General features: G+C 40.0%; 1 protein-coding gene across 2 annotated transcripts in view; it reads left to right on the top strand.

Annotated features, from left to right (window-relative positions):
* srrm3 (serine/arginine repetitive matrix 3) overlaps nucleotides 1-21,750 on the top strand; it is a 187,322-nt gene that overhangs the window by 79,826 nt on the left and 85,746 nt on the right. For both annotated transcript variants that reach the window (XM_074671725.1, XM_074671726.1), the window contains exon 2: nucleotides 16,991-17,310. In XM_074671725.1, the coding sequence (XP_074527826.1) occupies nucleotides 17,003-17,310 (308 nt within the window). In that variant the 5' untranslated portion in view covers nucleotides 16,991-17,002. The remainder of the gene's footprint in view (nucleotides 1-16,990; nucleotides 17,311-21,750) is intronic.

Here is a 21,750-nt window from a genome sequence, read left to right as displayed (position 1 = left end):
AACGGTGGACGTCTGCGCCTGGGCGTGAATTTACCAAATCAGAGCAGCTGCTGTGTGAAAATGTGCCAGCGTCTCCTCTGCTCTTTCTCGTGGTGTTAAGTATGGTCTCACTGCAACTCGCTAAATTACACAAGTACACATGGCAAAGCTTTGGTGAAAAAAATCCCTCATGTTTCAAAGTTAAGGATCCTTTGTTTATTCTTCAAAAGAAGCCGAGGTGAGGGGAAGAGTTGTAGCGATAACATCAATTTGATACTCTCAGAATCAAACAATACTGAAAAACAGAAGCAAAAATGGATCCAAAGCAAGTTCTTCCTGGAGAGCTGTGTTTGGTTTGTGTCTCTGAAGACAGCAGGTCTAGTTTTGATAATAGCAGGGTCATATAAGGGTTATCTGTGTGGAGCCATGGGGTTTCCTCACCACTGCTCTCCATCTGTCTGCAATAGGGATGGGTACCAAATTAGGTACTTTTATAGGTACCCACCAAATTCTGTCAAAAGTACTGGGTACCGATTCACATAAAATCAAAAGGTACCATGTTTAGGTACCTAAATGCATCCTTGTGACTGTGAGGATGTAGAAGAGTAGGAGATTTTCCATGCTGGACATGAACACAGCATTGCAAAGTTATATATTGAAAAATAAATATGTTAAATTGAAAAGACTTTACATGTTATTATCAAATAAATTGATATTTATTGCCACATAAACACAGACAAAAGTACAGAAAATTGGTTCCATTTAGTACCGATACCGATTACCAGGTACCGGGAAAAGGGACCATGTCGTTTCAAATGTGAAAGTTACCCATCCCTAGTCTGGAAAGACATGAAAATAATGAGTAGATCTCTATGACAAACCAAAAAGATTTTAAAGTTAAACAAAAATAACAGACCAGTGTCTGAAGCAGACCACATCATCTAAACAAACACACTCTGGATTTGCAAAGATATTAAAGGGTTTGTAGTATTTTATTCAAGATGAGGCCTTTATAGAGAAAATATCTGAATATAGTCCTTTTTTATATTGAGTGCTTTTCTTTTACCTTCCTTGTAACTTTCTCTTCTTTATTTCACTTTATCAAGTCTCGTATTCTTCTTTTCATCTAAATTCACCTAATTATGTAAAGTGGAAGTTTAGAGTTAAGTTTACCGGATGGTTTACAGATAAAACTTGTTGTCCTTACCTGACAAGCTCTTATGATTACTCGGCTTCTTCTCTGGTAGTTTTTATCCCTCGTGTGATCTCTGAGGGTGCCCTGCTGTCCCCCTGGTCTCCAAACTGCTGATCCTGTTTATAAAACTAGTGAAGGCCCTGGACTAAACAGCTTCAGAGGCTGTTTATTTATTTATTTATTTTTTTGTACAAAAGTGTGGAAACAATACTCATTAAGTTGTTATTTTTAGTAAAAGTTGACATTGAAGACTTAGTATTAGCCACATTGAGCTGAAAAGTGTAGAAAATGTCTTATATTAAGATGCTCAAAGACAAAAATGAAACCTGAAGTATTTAAAAAGAGTAAAATGAATCTGCTGGTGGGATAATAAAAATTGATGGGTAACATTTCTCATATAGAGATATTATTCTTCTTTAATAACAAGAACATTTTTCTCACCACATGGGCAGATTCTTTTTAACTCATTGAGTAATTCGAGTCTCTATTTCTCTTTTTTTAGTTTCTTGAACTGAGACATTTCTCTGGACCTGCCAGGTGAATGTGGCTCATATCAAGTCTAAAAGGACAGTGTTTTTAAAATACAACATTAACACTTGCTGAGATTTTTTTTAGTGCTCAGTTTTTTGTGTGATGAGCCCTACATTGAAAACATTTGGAACATTTCTTTTTAACAGGGCCACACTGAACTTTTCTTTGAAATGTTTTATTTTTAAATCAGTTGAAAGGAACATAGTGAAGTTTTGTAACGTCACGTTCAGTTTGTTATTGTTAGATGCCCTGTTTTTTATAAAAATGAGCCAAGTTAGAAATCTTTATTCAACCTGTTGAAAGAAAAAAAAAAAAAAAAAAAAACTGTTTTGACCAAGGGCTGCACAGTGGCGCAACGGTTAGCACTGCAGCCTCACAGCAAGAAGGTCACCGGTTCAAACACCCACCTTGGCCGGTGGGCCTTTCTGTGTGGAGTTTGCATGTTCTCTCTGTGCATGCATGGGTTCTCTCCAGGTACTCCGGCTTCCTCCCACAGTCCAAAAACATGCTCACCAGGTTAATTGATCACTCTAAATTGTCCGTAGGTGTGAATGTGTTTGTGAATGGTTGCCAATCTCTATGTGTCAGCCCTGTGATTGGCTGGCGACCAGTCCAGGGTGTACCCTGCCTCTCGCGCAATGACATCTGGAATAGGCTTCAGCGACCCTGAACAGGAAAAGCAGGATAGATTGATTGATTGATTGATTGATTTCGGTCAATTTGACAGTAGAAAAATAAAAATAAATACAGAAGGTAGAAAAATACAAAGGCAAAACAAACGGAAAATGATCGAGTCATCGAAACAGAGACTGACCGAAAAGGTGTAGGCTGAAGCAGAGCTTATAACGCCTACCCTTATCTCATAAAAGTAAGAGAGAGAAAAAAAAAAAAATTATATATATATATATATATATATATATATAAAATATATATATATATATATATATATATATAAAAAAATTATATATATATATATATATATATATATATATATATATATATATATATATATATATATATATATATATATATATATATATTTATTTTTCTCTTACTTTTATGTATAGAAAATGAATTAATGAATGAGTTTTGCAAACAAATACTAAAGGAGCAAAAAGAAACCAAGCCCGCAATAAAACCACACTAAAACTGCGTTTCCACCAAGCAGTCCGGTTTGGTTCAGTACGGTTTGGCACAGTTTAGTACAGTTAAGCCTGATCCTGTTTGCGTTTCCACAGCAAAACTGTGCCCTCTCGTGGTAGCAGAAACTATTAGCAGAAACCCAACATCAAGACAAGATAAGGAGTCTTATCTTATCTTAATCCACCATGAGTACAGGACTTTGCAGCGTTTAGCAAGTTACAATGGCAAGGAAAAACTTCCCTTTAACAGGCAGAAACCTCGGACAGAACCAGACTCATGGTAGACATCTGTCCTGGGATAAGTCAGTGGAAAAGCCACAAAATGCGCGCCATACCGAGACAAACCGTACCAGTCTGCTCGGTGGAAACGCGGCTATAGTAACAGTAGCATATCAATTGTTTTTATTACTTTAAATGGTGATTGACTAACGTTTGTAATTTTAAGGCCCACCAAAACAGAAATCCCAGCTTGGTCCCTGCTCTGCCTCTTGATGTTTTTCAATATTTTTCAACAGGAGCTAAAATATTCAGTTTCTCACCCTAAAAGACAAACTGGAGATTAAAACCTATAAGCATCATAAAAAAAGAGGCATCATGATAAAAACTCCAGCACTTTGAAGCACAAATGAGAAGATTCCACCCTCAAAAAATGTATCTGTACAAAATGATCTTATGAAAAAGTTTTTAATATCAGACATTTTTCCCTTTATTGGATCAGACGGCTAAAGAGAGACAGGAAATTTGGAGAGTAGGGGGTGGGGTCAGGGCCAGCCGGCCAAACCAGTGATGACTAACGACCAGCAAATGAACAAAAGAATGAATTCTTCCTTCCATTCCTGTCAGGCCTATAAGAGAAACCACATCCATGCAGGAATCAGGGTATTCACCTGTTACACACCAGTATGGGGCGAGTTTCCAACTGGTAGGATAACTCAGGTATCAGAATACATTTTAAAATGGACTCAGCTTGTGTTTTTTGTGATCAATTGGAAAAATGATTTTGACCGATAATAAGTCACATTGAGGCACCTTGAATCTCTGCATTGATCGATTGACCTGTTTGTTGTTTCTGATGTAATATTTGGTTTATGTTGGACGTTGTATTAGGAATTTTAAATTTGAATACAGCTCTAGTAAAGGGCATGTGATTCTGTTACCCATTTGATACCACACCAATAAAAAAAGCCTCAGGAGCCAAATATCAGGTATTTTTCGTCCATATTATCCCCAAATGAAGACTTGCAGTCTGATAAACAAAGAAAAGTCTGAAGAATAACCCTGATCCAATGAAAGACCTGAACCCAGCGTATTACCATTCCTCAGACCTCTGCTCCTCATCTCGTATTCACCGTACATCCGGCTGCGATTAAAAAAAGCGAGGAGCCAATGAGAAAAAGTTGCTTGTTTCCTGGCACCCAACAGCACTCCGACGTGCCTGGAATAAAGACGGCTGACCTTGACAGAGCCAAACACATCCTCTGGGTGCCAAAGTGCTAAAAACAAAAACACACACATCCAGCCACGGGGAGCATTTATCTGCAGGAGAGGTGTGATGGAGAGCCGGGGATCGGAGGAGACAGAGCGAGAGGGGCAGCCTTAGTGAGCGCTGCTGGCTGCTGAGAGGAGATACAGTCAGCTCTTACTCATGAGCACACCACAGTAAATCCACAAACTGACTCCAAATCTTCTCTTTTTACACGGGATGTGGGTGAGAAGAGGGGGAGCCTGGCAGATAACCACCCAGGATGTTTTCCAGCTTCTCCCTGCCACTCTCAGTGAAGGTCAGGCCCCCTGTTAGAGCCACCCTGCAATCACGGCTGAGGTGCTGCTGCCGCTGAGTGAGATCCAATCTTTGCTGCCTTTGTGCACAACACGGAGTGACCCGGCGTGCAATGAGAGGAAGGGGGGGAGTCAGAGACGGCTTTTAAAGAGGAAGTGGCTCCAAGGAGAGCGATCCCACCTATCCATTAATCACTGTTATTTTTCTTTTTTTGCGCTCAAATTTTGTCCACTCCAACAATTGCAGATTTTAGTGGCAGAAAAATAAGAATCAGTTTCATTAACCTATCGACAGAGTTTAAATCTGACATTGAATTGAGACCAAGTGATAAGATGGAAAGAAAAACACATCTTAAAGACCAAACTAGACTGTTGCCACAGACAGCAAATTAGTGAAACCTGAAAAACTTTTAATCCCCTTTAAAATGGAAAGCTCGTCCACCTCCACATTTCTAGCTGCAGAGATCTGTAGCAGGATGTTAAACGCTCAGTCTGCTGACTCCCTCCTGTCTCTTGAGCTGTACATACAGGACCAGATATTTACATTAACAGATACTAAATGCACAGATGGCCGTACATATGCCTTATGCTTATGACTGTGATAAAGAAAAGCAATATGCAGATATTTTTAGAGACAGAAAACATACTGCACAAAGAATGCAAATGTAAAAGCTGAGATAAAGGTAAAGAAAGTCTTTCCTTATTGACGTAAAGCCATGAGTAAAACCAGATTTACAGACACTGAAGCTTTTACCTTGTGATGTCTTTGACTTTGACTGATGTTGGAAGAAGCAGCTTTTGTGCCTTAAAGACCTGTTTATTGTCTGCATCTCAGAGAACATAAAGGGTTAAATACATGTGCTGTTAATGCTTTTTTTAAATATATAACCAGCTCTTTTCTGTGCAAATAAACCTCATTAAAAAACATGTTGTTCAAAGTCCAGCTAATAACCGTACACAGTAAGAGTGGCAGTTTTAATGTCTGTTAATCATTGTTGGAAAGGTCGAAAGATACATTTAGGGATGTTGCATTGACCCTTTCCTGTTGCTATGACAACAACTCTACATCACAAGACATACCTTAAAAAACAGTTCATCATCCAAACTTAGCACAAAAAGTGGGGACACTTGTGTTTGGTGGATTTGTTGTAACAAAGAAAGGCTGTTTATTCCTCTATTGAATGAAGTCACTTTGGTTAGAAACATGATGAGCAGCAGAGCTGAGTTCGTGGGTTTCACCCATGAAATATTTACCCGATCATCTCTACCAATGCCAAACAGCTTACTCTGCTGTTGACTCTTATTTTGAGATGTATCACTTCATTTGTTGCAGCGGATGAATTAACACTGTTTTGTTTGTGTGTGTTAGTGTGTGCACCGACATATCATACCCTGAATTACTTCCTGCAGGTGGGTCACCTAATCTCAGAGATTCTGTGCACAACCCAGTTGATTGGTCCCTTTTATTCGTCATTTTTTACACCTCCCTGCTTTATCTAACAGTGGTGTGCGTTGACTTTTTGAAGGACAGGGGCAAAAAGAAAAAAAAGGCACACACAGCACATTTTCACCACTGAAGAGGGCACTGAGTTTTGCATGTTTGCACACGTTTGCCACCCGAGAGGGCCATTTTGCTTATGTGTCAACAGGCCAAAAGGGCAGTTTTGTGCAATTTGCCAACCAGGAGGGCATGCTTTTGGCTCCCAAGAGTAGGGATGGGTACCAAATCAGGTACTTCTACTTACTGTAAAATCAGTTGGTACCATGTTTAGGTACCTAAATGCATCCTTGTGACTGTGAGGGAGTGGAGAGTAGGAGATTTTCCATGCTGGACGTGACCACAGTATTGCAAGTTTATATATTGAGAAATTCATTCATTAATTTTCTAAGCCACTTATCCTGTTCAGGGTCCCGGGTGACTGGAGCCTATCCCAGCTGTCATAGGGTGAGAGGCGGGGTACACCCTGGACTGGTCCCCAGTCAATCACAGGGCTGACACATAGAGACAGACAACCATTCACACGCACACACTCACACCAACAGACAATTAAGTTTAGATTTGTTTAGTTTAGACAACTTTATTTATTCCAATGGGCCATTCTGATTTTGCGGTCCACCTAGGCTACACATCTTACTACAAACAGCAAGAAGAAACAGCATGAATATAACATAAATAAAATAAAAGTCAGTACATGACAGAGAGCACATCGATACACAGCAGCCTTCAACAGACCCTAGCCAGGGTCAAGCAGATTACATTACATATCAACAATTAGTGGCAGGTCAAAGAGAACATGGAGATACCCAACAGTGCATTAAAGATCCCATACAGTTACAACAATAGCCACGTATACATGGACCCAAATATTCCGCTTACATTCGGTTTAAAGAATTTAACCTTTGTATACACCTCATTCTGAAAGGAAAGTGCCAATCCAAATGGACATTTAATTGGTTTCACAGGGGTGGAATATTCCTTTCCCCAAACAGATTGAGGTATCATGTTTCCACTCAAATGGAAAGTTGTCAGGGTGCGTTCTTTCAGCGCATGCTCTAACTAGAGACGTTCCTCAACTTTAAAAATGGCGGCGAGCCGTCAGCACTGGAGGAAAGTTTGCTTTTGATCCAAACTTTGAAAGAAATGAACATAATATCAAGGCTGGACCGACGACAAACTCGCAATACGGAGTATTGCAACACCGTGATAAACAAACTGTCGTCCTTCAGCTTTGATAAATCTTGTGATGTTAACGTTTTTCTGCGCATGCCCCATTTACTATTCTGTTTGATTATAGCTGCGCATGTAGACCAGAGATTGGAATATTCCTTTCCATGTATACTAGTGTTGTCGCAAAAGTCATTCGAAAAGACAAAAAACTCCTCATGTAATCGTGGCTAATAAGAATTTAGAATAGTCATCTAACCTGTGAGCATGTTTTTGGACTGTGGGAGGAAGCCGGAGAACCCACGCATGCACGGGGAAAACATGCAAACTCCACACAGAAAGGCCCGCTAACAAAGCTGGGAATTGAACTGGTGACCTTCTTGCTGTGAGGCTGCAGCACCAACCGTTGTGCCACAGTGCAGCCCTATTAAGAAATAAATATGTTTATTTGAAAAAACTCTTCAGATTTTAGTATGAAAAAATATATTTTTACCATATAAACACATAAAAGTACCAAAAATTGGTATTGTTGAGTACCGATTCTGATTGCCAGGTACCTGGCATTGGTACCTTATCGTTTCAAGTGTAAAAGGTACCCATCACTATCAGAGAGGACAAAGAATGTGCCTTTTTTTCTCTGAAGGGTTTGAGTGCGTGGCACTTTAACATGCATTTTGGCTCCCAGGTGTGTACTCTTGTGCGCATTTTGGCTCCCAAGCAGGCACTGTGGCTTGTTTGGCTCTAACAAGGCACTGTAACATGCATTATGGTTTCCGAGCTTGTGCTTTGGTGCATTTTGGCTCCAAAGCTAGCACTCTACCTGGAGTTTTTCAACAACCAATCCCCCCTGCACACCTCTGTTCATGATTTAGTTAGTTAGTTTTAATTTTCCAGTCATTGCACAATCAGATACACTTTACATACATATACATATATCCAAACATATCTAAATATATATGCATATATACATATACAAACATACATACATACATACATACATATATATGTATATATATACATGTGCATACACATACATACACATATACATGTTGATCTGCCCACACATACATATATTCTCACACATAGACAAACAAACACATAACCTTGTGCAGATCAATGTACCTGGTAGTGCTGACTGAAAGGGTTTAGGCTGAAGTTGAAACTTATAATTGCCTAACCCCCGTAGTATTCAACAAAAACGATTCAACAAAAACAATTCAAGATGGCGCAAACAATACACTGTCTATTTTAGTCTTCAGTTTTAGACACCGCCGAAACCCAGCTTTATAAAACAACTTATAACAGCGATCATAAGGTGATTAAAACAATAATAATTATTAAGAAGTGACAACATATCAATATGATTTTATTTATTATTTATCTATTTAATTATTTATACTGGATCTCCATTTGGAGGCTAATTAACTTTAATCGAGTGCTCTATAATTTTCAATAATTCTTGATTTGAGGCTTTTCTTAAATGCATTAATAGTTTTGGCGCCTTTAAGTTGTCCATCTAAGTTGTTCCATAGATCAGATCCTTGAACAGAGATACATCTACTTTTCAAGTTAGTTCTAACTTTTAAGTGTGATTTAAGTCACATCTGGTCCTCCCTTGCGGCTGTTTTCTAAATTACTTTGACATTTCCATCTCAGCTGAAACTGAGAATGCAGTTAAGCACGTTTCTCTTGATTTCTGATCTTTAGATATTTCCTGTTTCTTTGTTTTGTTGCTTATTTGAAAATTAAAAGAAAGAACAGCAAACTGAAATTCTCTGAATGTGTGTATCAAGCTCTTTCCGGGGAATCAGTGAAGTCTCTGTTATATGTTTTAAGTTCAGTCTTTTTGGATTTTCATATCTTTTGTTAGACATATGAACAGAGTTAAGCATAGTGAAGACTTCTAGCGTATTTTTTCAGCTGCTTCACTGTTGCACTGATTTCATCTCCCCTGAATTGGGAGCTCCTGAGGGCAATTTCCTGTTTAATCTGCTTCTAATGACACAACAAGTCAGCTGGAAAACTCCTCATCCTCAGAGACAGACGGGATAAATAATCAGAAATCCCAACAGACCACATGTTGCACGGTTACAGAGTTTGGCTTGAATGATGTCATTTATTTTTCCTTCATGATAAATTCAGATAAAAAGAAGTAAATATTGTAAATCACTCCTTAATGTCTCATCACCTGAATGCAACATTAGATAACTAATGAGACTTTTTCTTTCTGGGTGCTACCATGAGTGAATGTTGTGCTTTTTAATTGAGCTTTGAGTGCATCATCCATCGACTGTACCTTACACGAGTCAGGCTGCGTAAAGCTCAAAAACCGTGTCATTCAGGGATCATGACACCCATTTACATAAACAGAAAACCCCCACTTCAGCTCAGATTCTGCTTTTTAATTGCACGAGAGGTGATGTCAGCAGAAGACGAGCTGGCGTGCCGGCTCAGCCGAGGCGTCGTATCAAGAAAACAGCTTGAGAAACCTCAGGCAGAGGTTAAAAACAGACGGGAAGCATCTTCTTTCTGTGGACCGGGAGAAGACGTGAGCTAATGACTCTCTTATTTCTTACAGCAACAACTTCACTTAGCATAATGACTAATTACATGCAGTGTTTGTTGGGATGTGACAGTCTCGCACGCCCTCGCAATAATAGCAGAATAGCTTGGTGCCAGCATTAATACAGTCGCTCCAGATAACCTTCAGTCCCTGCAGAGGACTCACACACAATTAACTCTGTGCTCTGCCGCCTTATCAGCTCTCTGACAAGCTCTCCTTTCTGCTCCCGTTTTTTTCATCACACAATTAAATGATTTAGTTGTCTTAACTTGAATGAGAACAGATTTTTTGTGTCTCGCGACCCCCCCTCTTGGGAACCGGAGGAATGACTGTGGAATGATGCATTAGTATAATGAGATGTCTGCATATTTACAGCTTGGTTTAACACAGGCTGCTGCTGTTTGGCCCACAGTCTTTGACTCTCACATCTGGCACTGTGGAGGTTTTCACAGGAGATGGGAGAGTCCTGCCTCACGGACTCTCAGATGATATCTTCATATAATTATTTCTCCATTCAGGGCAGAGCAATGACTGAGGAATTATCTTTGAGAAATGTGTGTGTCACACTCTGTTGTCCATCATGTGTAAAACCTGAGGGGAGTGTCATGAAGTTGGCACATTTTTCAGACTCAGAGGCTGTGTCCGAAATGGCATACTAACATACTACATACTACATGGTTGTTGTGTATATACTGTATACTACATACTATAAGTATGATTAGAGTGCCAACCGTTTACACTGTAGTATACTACCCGGTTTCCCATGATGCATTTCAAAACCTCCGACGACAAAAATTGGAAGCACACATAAGTCTATGGAAGCACACCAGGCTATCAAATATCTCAGTTGATTCGCCAAATTTGAAAGTTTTAAGAACATTTTAGGCGAGAAAGTCATCACGTAGAATACCAAAATGTGGTCATTTGGGCCACAAAATGCACGGATACAAATTTAATTTCGACATTTCGGACATTCTGTTAAGAGCGCCAATATGCTATCGAAGAAACTTCCGGTCTGCTCCAAAACAAGAGCCTAATTTACAAAAGCGTTAAAGTACTTAAAGGAGATAAATGGGTGCTTTTATTTTGAAAACGGGAAGTTCGCTAGTGGATGAATTTTAGCTAACACCGGTCTCAAGACGAATTCATCTCTCTTCAAAAAATTTAAAAATGTTTACTGCTCGCAGACACCAAAGACGATCCGTCCGTCGCCTCAGGCACTTTATTTCTTTGTACTTACGTTTAGGTTTCCCTGTAGAGCTAAGTCCACTTTAGTTGCTTCTCATCTTGTCATATCATTCTGTATTTACGTTTATAAATACGGGGCTCGCAATGCATTATGGGCCGTGTCAGTGTGACTAGTATGCCCACCTCCCATACTTAAAATTTTTACCGGTATAGTATACATCCGGGTATTTCTCGCGCACACAATCTTTTCATACTATTTAATGTGAACGCACTACATACTATTTTTGACGTCACACTTAGTATGAGTAGTACGTTAGTATGCCATTTCGGACACAGCCAGAGATGCATTCAATGGTATTTGGTAGTCTAAGGTCAAAGGTCAAGGTTGTTCTCTTTACAAATTAGCTCTTTAGATCAATATGAAACATCATGAAAAACTTCAAACACACACATGTTGACTTTGACTTCATCATGATTAAAGGCTGTGCAGAAGATTTGATTTAACAGAAGGAACTCAAGGTAGTGTTTTCTGTGAGTGTGCCAACATTTCAGAAAGTGGCAGTAAAATCCTGCACCTGGTCCAGGACAAAGCCTCATGTTTGTCGCTTTTTTTTCTGAGAGGAGATAAACTGTCAGCAAAAAGCATGAAAGCCTCTTCTCATTTGGAGTTAAAAGTAAACTGCTGTTTTTCTTCCTGAATATTTCAACCACCAAGCCTTCATTTAACTCCCCAAAGAAACAATCTTTTAGCACCATTAGTCACCAAGGCATGCTGCGAACAGTTAATACGTTTGACCCCAAAACAAAACTACGTCACTAACAAAGAAGGCAGGGGCTCACCAAGAGGGGGGGTGGGAGGGAACGAAATTACCTCCCATGAAATCTTAGCAGCCAACTGAGGTGAATGACTTCCGGTTTTAACAATACTCACTTTATTGGAAATGCATTTTTAACAGTAGTATCAACGGTATCTCTCCTGACATCTTAAGTTGAATTAAAAAATATATCCTGGAAAAAAAAGAACATGTTTTTATGAAATATAATTATTAACTGTTTATAATTATATTTATAATTATTATTATTATCATACATATTTCACAATTTTAAAAGGGTAATTTTATATTATTTTAATTTAATGTAATTTAATTTATTTTAATTTCATTTCATTTCATTTCATTTTATTTTATTTCATTTTACTACTGCCATGGCCATTTGTGGTCATGGTGATGTGCTCTTTTTTTTCTCTTGGGTTGTGCTGTTGTCTTTGCTTGTGTGTTTTTGTTTGTTTGTTTGTTTGTTTTTTCATTTCTTTTGTGTTGTTGTAGATCGTTGACTGTGTTTTGTCTCAATTCATTTAGGAACCCCTTTAAACTGAGACGCTTCCTCTCAAGGGGTTTATCCAACTCAATAAAAATGTTTGAATGAATAAAATAAAGGCAGTTTGAATTTCATACTGAATTTCAGCCAATAGGCACTGCTAGTGCAGTAGGCGATTTGGAAAACAGCCTATCTGTTTAGTGTCATGGGCGGAGCCTATGAACACCAGATCAAATTAAAACTGACCGTCAGACAGGAAGCAGGAAGAGCAGCTCCTCACTCCTGCTCACGGAAAACCTGAACAAGTTTCTAGAGGTGTGAAAAAATACTGACATGGCAATATTTCACGATACTTTGACCTGTGATAAGATATTGATATTTCAACTCTTAATATGGATATTTAAAAAAAAAAAAAAAGAAATCATATTTTAAGTGAGTTGGAAGTACTTCTTCACCTCCACTGCAGTAGATGGTGTCGAAGAGCTACTTAGCTGTATGTTGCCTATAAATATAATCTCAAAGTATATTCAAAATATTAGTATTGGTTTAAAATCATGTTAAGTTTATTTTTTACAGTGTAGTACACTGCAAAACTAATAATCATAGTCATTTTTTGTGCAATATTACTTTTTTTTATGAGAAACACTAATGAAACCAAGTGAAATTTATCAGTTTCACCAACTGACCACAACTTTCACCCAATAGTTTTTTTTGCAACATTAGTTTAATGTCCCAGTAGTTAAAGCTAGAAATTTGCATTTTTTTTTTTTTTTTTAGTTAAGCGTTCGTATAAAACACAGCATCTGAATTTTATCATTTTCAACACAATAAAGTTGTTCAAGTTGATGTCAATCAAATAGTTAACTGTGTAGATCATCACAATATATCACAATATTGTGATTTTGTGATATTATCGTATCATGACCAAAGTATCGTGATGCTTATTGTTCCATGTAGTTTTTGCCAGTATTCACCTCGACGAGCTTCCTTCAGGTCTGGAGATGACTACTGTCTCTTTTCTCCCCTGAGTGTAACTTGAAGAAAAAGGAAGTGCTTATCTCCTAAATTTTCTTCACAGTGCTTTTATTTAGAGTGTGTGTGGATGAGAGACTGCTGTCATGGAATATCAAGTGCTGATTTACTGTATAATAGATTCAGTGATGATGCCTCCTGCTGTCCTGCCACCTGTTCTGTCAGCCCAGAGCCGTGTCGCTGCGCACACATCCACGGCTCGTTTACCAGCTCGCAGCACTTCAAAAACAAGCACATCACTATTAACCAGTCAAAGACTCCAAAACCAGCTCCAGCTCACAGAGAGGCGCCTGTTTGTGTGACTCAGGCTGCTTAGAAACACAGCAACGGCACACGGAGAAAGCCTGGATGCAGTGCAGAGGTTTGTCCGTCCAGCGCTGGTGTCCTCCTGTCCCTGCCGCTCCACGGGTGACAGTGATGAAGTGCCTCAGCTGGACGTTTTTGGCTCCTCAGTGAAAAATGAAGCCATTAGTTTTCGAAGAAGTGGACGCGCACTGGGCAGGCCACGCTGGTGGGCATGTGAAGGCCTTCCTCTCCTTCCTGCGTGTTCTACAGCAGCTTTAACAGGACGATCCATCTTAATCGGAGCGCGGTCCATGCAGCACTTGTTCCAGACGACTTTTTATTCACCAAAATGACACCCTCATCAATTCATGAGCAAACGAGCCAGACACAGAAAGGTGGAGCGAGTCAGAAACAAAGATCCAGAAATGATGCAAGAAAATCACTTAAGTTTAGTTAAGGACAAGTCAATACTTTCACTTTCTTCTTTTTCTCTTTTCTGGTGTGTTGCATCAAAGTGGTCTCTGTGTCCTGAAACGAGTCAGGGCTCCCTCTCTTGTGCTTATTCTTATCTTATGTTAAAGCTGTGAGTGGAGTTTGTTATCTCTGTTTACAGTTTTAGTTTAGTCCTGCAGAGAGGAGCTTCAATTGTTTTTTTGTTTTTTTTTAATGATATTATACTGGTGCAAACATGTGGAGAATGGTACTTTACAGATAGTCTTGAACTACAGGGGGCGGGACCTGCAAGGTGAAGGTTTTTGATTGGTGGAGCAGCCACTGTATTTTTATTTCCCCCTCCCTCTGTCCACTGTAAAATGACCCCCAGCTGTGATGGACTTGGTTTAATAACTCCTGACAACGGTCTTCTTTGTGCCTGATAGTGTGAATGTGTCTCTGTCAGCTCCTGGCGTTACAGCTGAAAAAGTGACCCTGTAAACTGGAGACCTTTACCTGAACGTGTCAGTGGCTAGTTTGCACGTGTCAGAGTATCCTCATCAGAGGAAGTATTTAATGAAGATCTAAAACTTTTCAAGAAGTTGTCTGTAAACAGACTCCTTCAGGGTGGCCTGGTGTTTCATCAAAGCTGTTTCAGGCTTTTTGAAACAGCTTTGACCAGCGGTGGCTTTTCTTCTAGCACTTTCGTCCTTCCTTCTCTCTGCTGGACCAAACTGCACCCAACATTCCAGGAACTCCTTTTTCATCATAAAGCAACTTTTGTTGAACTTAGAATGACTGTGCGCACATCTGACCACATCTACACTCACTGGACACTTTATTAGATACACCTTGCCAGTACCAGGTTGGACCCCTTTTTGCCTTCAGAACTGCCTTAATCCTTGGTGACATAGATTCAACAAGGTAGTGAAAACTTTCCTCAGAGAGTTTGGTTCATATTGACATGATAGCATCACACAGTTGCTGCAGATTTGTCGGCTGAACATCCATGATGAGAATCTCCCGTTCCACCACATCCCAAAGGTGCTCTATTGGATTGAGATCTGAGGACTGTGGAGGACATTTGAGTACAGGGAACTCATTGTCATGTTGAAGAAACCAGTCTGAGACTGATGAGCCAAGAAAATCTCCCCCACACCATTACACCAGCAGCAGCAGCCTGAATCGTTGATACAAGGCAGGATGGATCCATGCTTTCATGTTGTTGACGCCAAATTCTGACCCTACCATCTGAATGTGGAGCAGAAATCCAGACTCATCAGACCAGGCAACGTTTTTCCAATCTTCTATTGTCCAGTTTTGGTGTTGCTGTGTGAATTGTAGCCTCAGTTTCCTGTTCTTAGCTGACAGGAGGGTCACCCGGTGTGGTTTTCTGCTGCTGTAGCCCATCTGCCTCAAGGTTGGACGTGTTGTGTGTTCAGAGATGCTCTTCTGCAGACCTCGGTTGTAACCAGTGGTTATTTGAGTTACTGTTGTCTTTCTATCAGCTCCAACCAGTCTGTCCATTCTCCTCTGACCTCTGGCATCAACAAGGCATTTTGTCCCACAGAACTGCAGCTCACTGGATATTTTCTCTTTTTGGGACCATTCTCTGTAAACCCTAGAGATGGTTGTGGGTTAAAATCCCAGTAGATCAGCAGCTTCTGAAACACTCAGACCAGCTCGTCTGGCACCAACAACCATGCCATATTCAAAGTCTCTTAAATCACCTTTCTTCCTCATTCTGATGCTTGGTATGAGTCTTGACCATGTCTAGTTGCTGCCATGTGATTGGCTGATTAGAAATTTGCGTTAACGAGCAGTTGGACAGGTGTGCCTAATAAAGTGGCCGTGAGTGTAGATTCTTAGGCTGTAAACTGTTAGGCCTGAATGAGGGTGCAGGGTGTAAGGGTGTTGGATTAAGATAGTTCAGAGGTTCAGGTCCAATAGCTAGAAACACAGATCTCTGACTCATCTCGACAAAAAGATTTAATGTGTCAGCTGCTATTTTATGTGCTGCTTTGTAAAAAATAAGAGTTGTAAAGAACATTCGTAGTCTGGACTTTTTTTTTCTTTTACCTTATCTTAGTGTATTTTTTTTCCCTTTTTGGGCCCAAATTGTCTCAGAAAAACCACGAGGTATATTAACTTTGTTGTTTTTAAATAAATAACTTGTGCTAGTTGTTCATGAGCAGAGCACTTGGACAATTTTTGATCAAGGTCTTTTCTTAGAACTCTTTCAAACAAACTGTGCAATCTTCAAGATTTCGTATTGTTCTGATTGTTTTCCTGCAGCAGGATAAGGTGAAACATTGATTTCTAGCTTTCTGTTGCAACAAGAAAAATAATTTTGTAAAGAGCCAGCATCAGTTTTTTTTTTGTCATGAGCGGCCTGTTCTGACATGACAGACTTAATCAATACTATTCACAAATGCTCAGAGTGATGACACAGAACATAGGAGTCTTACCTTTTCACTGCAGGCACAGAGATTTAAAACCCTCTCTCTTCGTTTTGCTGAGGTTTTAACACACTCTAAAGCTGCCTCTCTGCAGTGCTGTGCTGCTGATTCACCCAGCAGAAGCTGCTGCCAGCGCTGTCGCCTGCAATCCATGTCTACTTGTACTCAAAAGTCTGTGTGCGTGTGTACAGTATGTTGATGTGTGTGAATGTTTGCTTGGTGCAGGCAGAAACACAGCAGCCCATCCGAAGGTATTAACGTCACCGCTCGTCTTTCCGTGTGTATCATAAGCCTCTGAATGTTTGTGGCTCACTGTTTCTGCAGCTCCGTTATTCAGCGGACGCATTTGGTCGTCTCTCAGCTTCCAATTAAACGATCCAGTGTTTGGCTGACATTTCCTCTCCCTCTTTTGTTCCTCCTCAGAGTTCAGTAACCATGTACGATGCGGCGAGGGTGCCCTCTCCTAAAGATGGTGCAAACGGGGTGGCACAGCCCGTGCTCCCAGGGGCTGGAGCAGGACCCACAGCAGAATCTGGAGACCTGACACAGACTGCAGCCCTCCAAACTAAAACTGAGGAAGGACAGCCAGGGGCAGAGGAGGAGGAGGAGGAAGATGAGGAAGAGAAGCCCAAAGCAGAAACCATTCTGGTGAAAAAGCCTCACAGAGAGATTCTGGACCATGAGAGGAAGAGGAGGGTGGAGCTGAAATGTATGGAGCTGCAGGAGATGATGGAGGAGCAGGGGTGAGTAGAACCATTAAAAAAATGAAGTTTAATTTGACCATTTCAATGAAAAGTAGGATGAAAAAGACTTTTTGGATGTAACTTAGAAAATCGTTCACTAAATCTGCTCCTCTTAGATAATCGAAGGGGGGTTCAGGTAGAGCCATGGACCCTACTGAGGAAATATGGTGGATTAATGGATAAAAAGATTGAATGGATGGATGATTGGTGGACAGATGGGCGGACGGATTTGTCGCCAGAATCAGAATGGTGTTTATATGGAGGGTAAACAGGTGGGCTGGAAGTATGAATTAAAGTAAATGCATGGATTGTGGATGTAGATAGAAATTTTATTGATCGATGGATGGATGATGAATGGATTGAGAGATCAATGTTGTGTCAATTCTTGATGGATGGACGTGTAGCTGAAAGATGGCTGGATGAATGTATGTATGTATGAATGAGTGTATTGAGGGTAAATTAATTGATCATAAAGGTCTAACTGAATTAATGAGTAGACAAAAAGACTGATTGATAAATGGGTAGATAATTGAAAGGATGACAGAATTAATGGGAAAAAGTGGATGGATTGATGGATGGATGGATGGATGGATGGATGGATGGATGGAAAATCAATAAAGGATGGACAGATGGATGACAGAATTAATAAAGTGAGTATGAATGGATAGATGATGAGATAAATATAGGAAAGATGCATGGATTGATGGTTGGATGGATGGATGATGGATGGATGGATGGATGGATGGATGGATGGATGGATGGATGGATGGATGGATGGATGGATGAATGAATAAATGAATGGATGGATGGGTAGATGAATGAATGACAAAATAAATACGGAAGGGTAGATGGATGGGTGGATAGATTAAAGGATGACAGAATTAATGGGGGAAAGTGGATGGATGGATTGATGGATGGATGGTTGGATGACTGGATGAATGGAAGATCAATACAGGATGGACTGATGGATGACAGAATTAATATAGTGAGTATGGATGGATGGGTGGATGAATGAATGAATTAACAGATGGATGAAAAATTAATAAAGTGAGTATAGATGGATGGATGGATTGATGGATGGATGAATGGATGGATAGATGAACGAATGGCAAAACAAATAGGAAAGGGTAGATCGACGGGTGGATGGATGGATGGACAATGAAGTCAAAATGGTGAGGATGGATGGATCGATGGATGGATGGATGGATGGATGGATGGATCGATGGATCGATGGATCGATGGATAAATGGATCGATGGATAAATGGATGGATAAATGGATGGATGGATAAATGGATGGAGAAATGGATGGATGGATGGATGGATGGATGGATGGATGGATGGATGGATGGATGGTTGGATGGATGGATGGATGGATGAATTAATGGATGGATGATTGATGGATGGATGGATGAATGGATTGATGATGGATGGATGTATGGATGGACGAATTAATGGATGGATGATCAATGGATGGATGGATGAATGGATGGATGGATGGATGGACGGATGGATGATCAATGGTTTGATAAATGAATGGATGGGTTATTGAATTAATAATGTGAGAATGAATAGATGGATGGATGGATGGATGGATGGATGGATGGATGGATGAATGGATGGATTGATGGATGGATGGATGGATGGATGGATGGATGGATGGATGGATGGATGGATGAATGGATGGATTGATGGAATCAATGGGGGGAGGATGGATGGATGAATGGATGAATAGATGATTTGACTGTTCAGATTAATGAATGTTGGATGGATGGATTGATTGATTCTGGATGGATGGATTATGAAACCAATATGGTGAGGATGGATGAATAATGGATAGATGGATGATAGAAACAGTGGGGGAGGATGGATGGATGATTGACAAATGGATGGAATATGGCATAAATATGAGGAGGATGAATGAATGGATGGGTTACAAAACTCATATGGAAGGACAGAAGGATGGATCGTTTGATGGATGATGAAATTAAAAAGGTGAACATGGATGGATGATGGATGGATGGATGGATGATTGGATGGATAATTTGACAGACAGATAGATAGATAGATAGATAGATAGATAGATAGATAGATAGATAGATAGATAGATAGATAGATAGATAGATAGATAGATAGATAGATAGATAGATGAGGGAAATGTATTAATGGCAATTGTATTGAAATGAATTTTATTTCAAACTGTTGTCAGTGCTTTAAAACAACATGAAAACATAAACGCACTGTCTATGTATTAAACGTGAATATACAGACACATTTAATTTGCTGAATTAATCTTTATATCCAAACATCAGCACAGACAGGGCTGAACAGGCAGCCTTATACCACCATGTGGGACTACTGACAACACATGCTCAGATCTTATTAATGGGGGCTACTCACGCATAAACATTAATCAAGGTAACACAAGCAGTTATGAAAAGTTAATAAAGTTAACACATCCACGGGGCTTGCAGCATTTTCAGAAGAAAGCCTGACAGCAATGAAGCTGCAGATAAAATTACCACCCTGTCCTTGAATGAGTCTCACAGAGTTTTATAAGCAGAAAAACAAAGCAATCATGAAAGCTCTCCAGGTTCACACAGTATTTCATGTCAGGTCTAATTATAATCTTCAGGAGAACGCTCTTTGTTTATCCTTTCTCCCAGATTCAGTGATTGGTTAGCTCTTTGCAGCGTGAGCTAGAAAGCCTCCTCTGTGTAACAGAGCACTTGACTTTGACAGGTGTGTGTACCTGAAGGCGGGCCGAGTTCACGAGCTGCAGCCTAACATGACACTCAAAATCTGTTACCTGCCAAAGACTTTTTTTCCTTGTTGTGATATTGGGACAAATAAAAACCAGCCCTGGCTGAGAGCAGAGCAGCAGTGCTTTGTTCTTTTATTGTTACAGGTTTTCAGTTTCAACTTCTAAAATCAGCAGCTCAGTCAAACATTAAAATACGACCATGTATTACTTTTTGAGGAAGACAGGAACATGCAGGGCTCCATGGTCAGTGGGCTGTGATCAAATTCAACCTGAAGATACTGTAGACTTTTGATGCTTAACAATCATGTTAAAAATAAAAAACAAAAAAGTATACAGGGTTTTGAATCCTGTCATCAACAGGGAGAAGCTGAGCAAACCATATAAGGTAAAGAGACAGGTCTTTAGCCTCTTCACAGACAGCTACAGGGTCCCCACCTGTCAGTGAAGTTAGCCATGTCCTCATACAGGCAAAACCTTGAGGTTTAATAACTTTGAAATGAATTTATAAAATTTCCGACTAATACAATGTGCTCTGACAGAGAAGGTTCTTCTTTGATCAAGGCTTTAAATTCTTTATTTCTGCTGTAAAGATCTGCTTTTTTGGCTTAGTGTGATTGTGGTTTCTGGTCTTTCCACAGCCAGCCTCGAGCTGTCTGTTTATTCAGTGGATGCTGTAGTTCAAACTCATACTAAAGAAAGAAAAGCCTCTTTTTCATTCCCTGACATTTTTGAAGCAACTTGATAAGTTTGTTGTGAGAGAAGGGGGTGAAATACATCTATCAGAGGTTAATCCAGAGCTCTGATGTGGGAGGATGCTCTTGTCCTTACTCTTCACCAGGATGAGAAAGTGCTCAGCGTTAGGTGAAGGACTCTGCAGGGACCGTTTCGGCAGAGGCCTCGCGGCTTCCTGCTCGGCCAGCTGCCTCATTTAACTTAATTAGCAATGTTCACAATCAGCTTCCTGAGTGAAGGACTGTGTCCTGGTTACTGTTCGAGTGGCTCCTGCTGAATGGTTGGATGCCTGTGAAGGAGGAGGGAGGAGGTGAAGAGCCTTGTTATGTGTGCATCAGAGGATTTTACACTGTTTCCAGCATAATGGTGGGAGTGGAGTTGTGACAAGAACCACAATGTGTTGGAAGCTCAGCAGTGAAATTATTACTATTATTGTAAAGTAAAAATAGCAGGAACATCCCTAAAACAATATTACTGCAAAATCTGATTCATGAGACACAACAGGTTGTAAGATACAGTCTGTTTTCCTATATTCAGACAGTGATTGACTGATTGATAACACACTTAAAGAGGGGTACTCTGCTGTCCCATATTTCAAACCTGTATATAAAGTAACAATTCTGGTTGTTCAGATGTAACGTGCAGATTTTCAAACTGATAAACATCCATTTCTTGTTGAAATTTGAAACTGATCAAAAAACTAGCACAAGATCTTCAACAGATCTTCATGAGACTTGCTGACATGATGAGGTGGTCACATAAAGATCTGCTAACTGGTTCATGACCAAGCGGCAACCTCCGGTCTGAAAATATGAGACAATGCGGAAGTGCTAAAATCTGCTGTTTCAGGAGTGTTTGCTTGAGGCTGGCTCCGGAAGTAGCACCAAGCCAAAAAAAAGCCGTTTTCAAAGCAGAAATTAACCTATTTACAGCCTGGTTCAAGAAA

The sequence above is a fragment of the Halichoeres trimaculatus genome, unplaced genomic scaffold, assembly GCF_033239565.1.
Source record: "Halichoeres trimaculatus isolate MK-OKI-2021-1 unplaced genomic scaffold, fHalTri1.1 fHalTri1_scaffold_6, whole genome shotgun sequence".
NCBI classification, from domain to species: domain Eukaryota; kingdom Metazoa; phylum Chordata; class Actinopteri; order Labriformes; family Labridae; genus Halichoeres; species Halichoeres trimaculatus.
The sequence above is the reverse complement of the archived record's forward strand: the minus strand, read 5'-3'. Positions and strand labels throughout refer to the sequence as shown.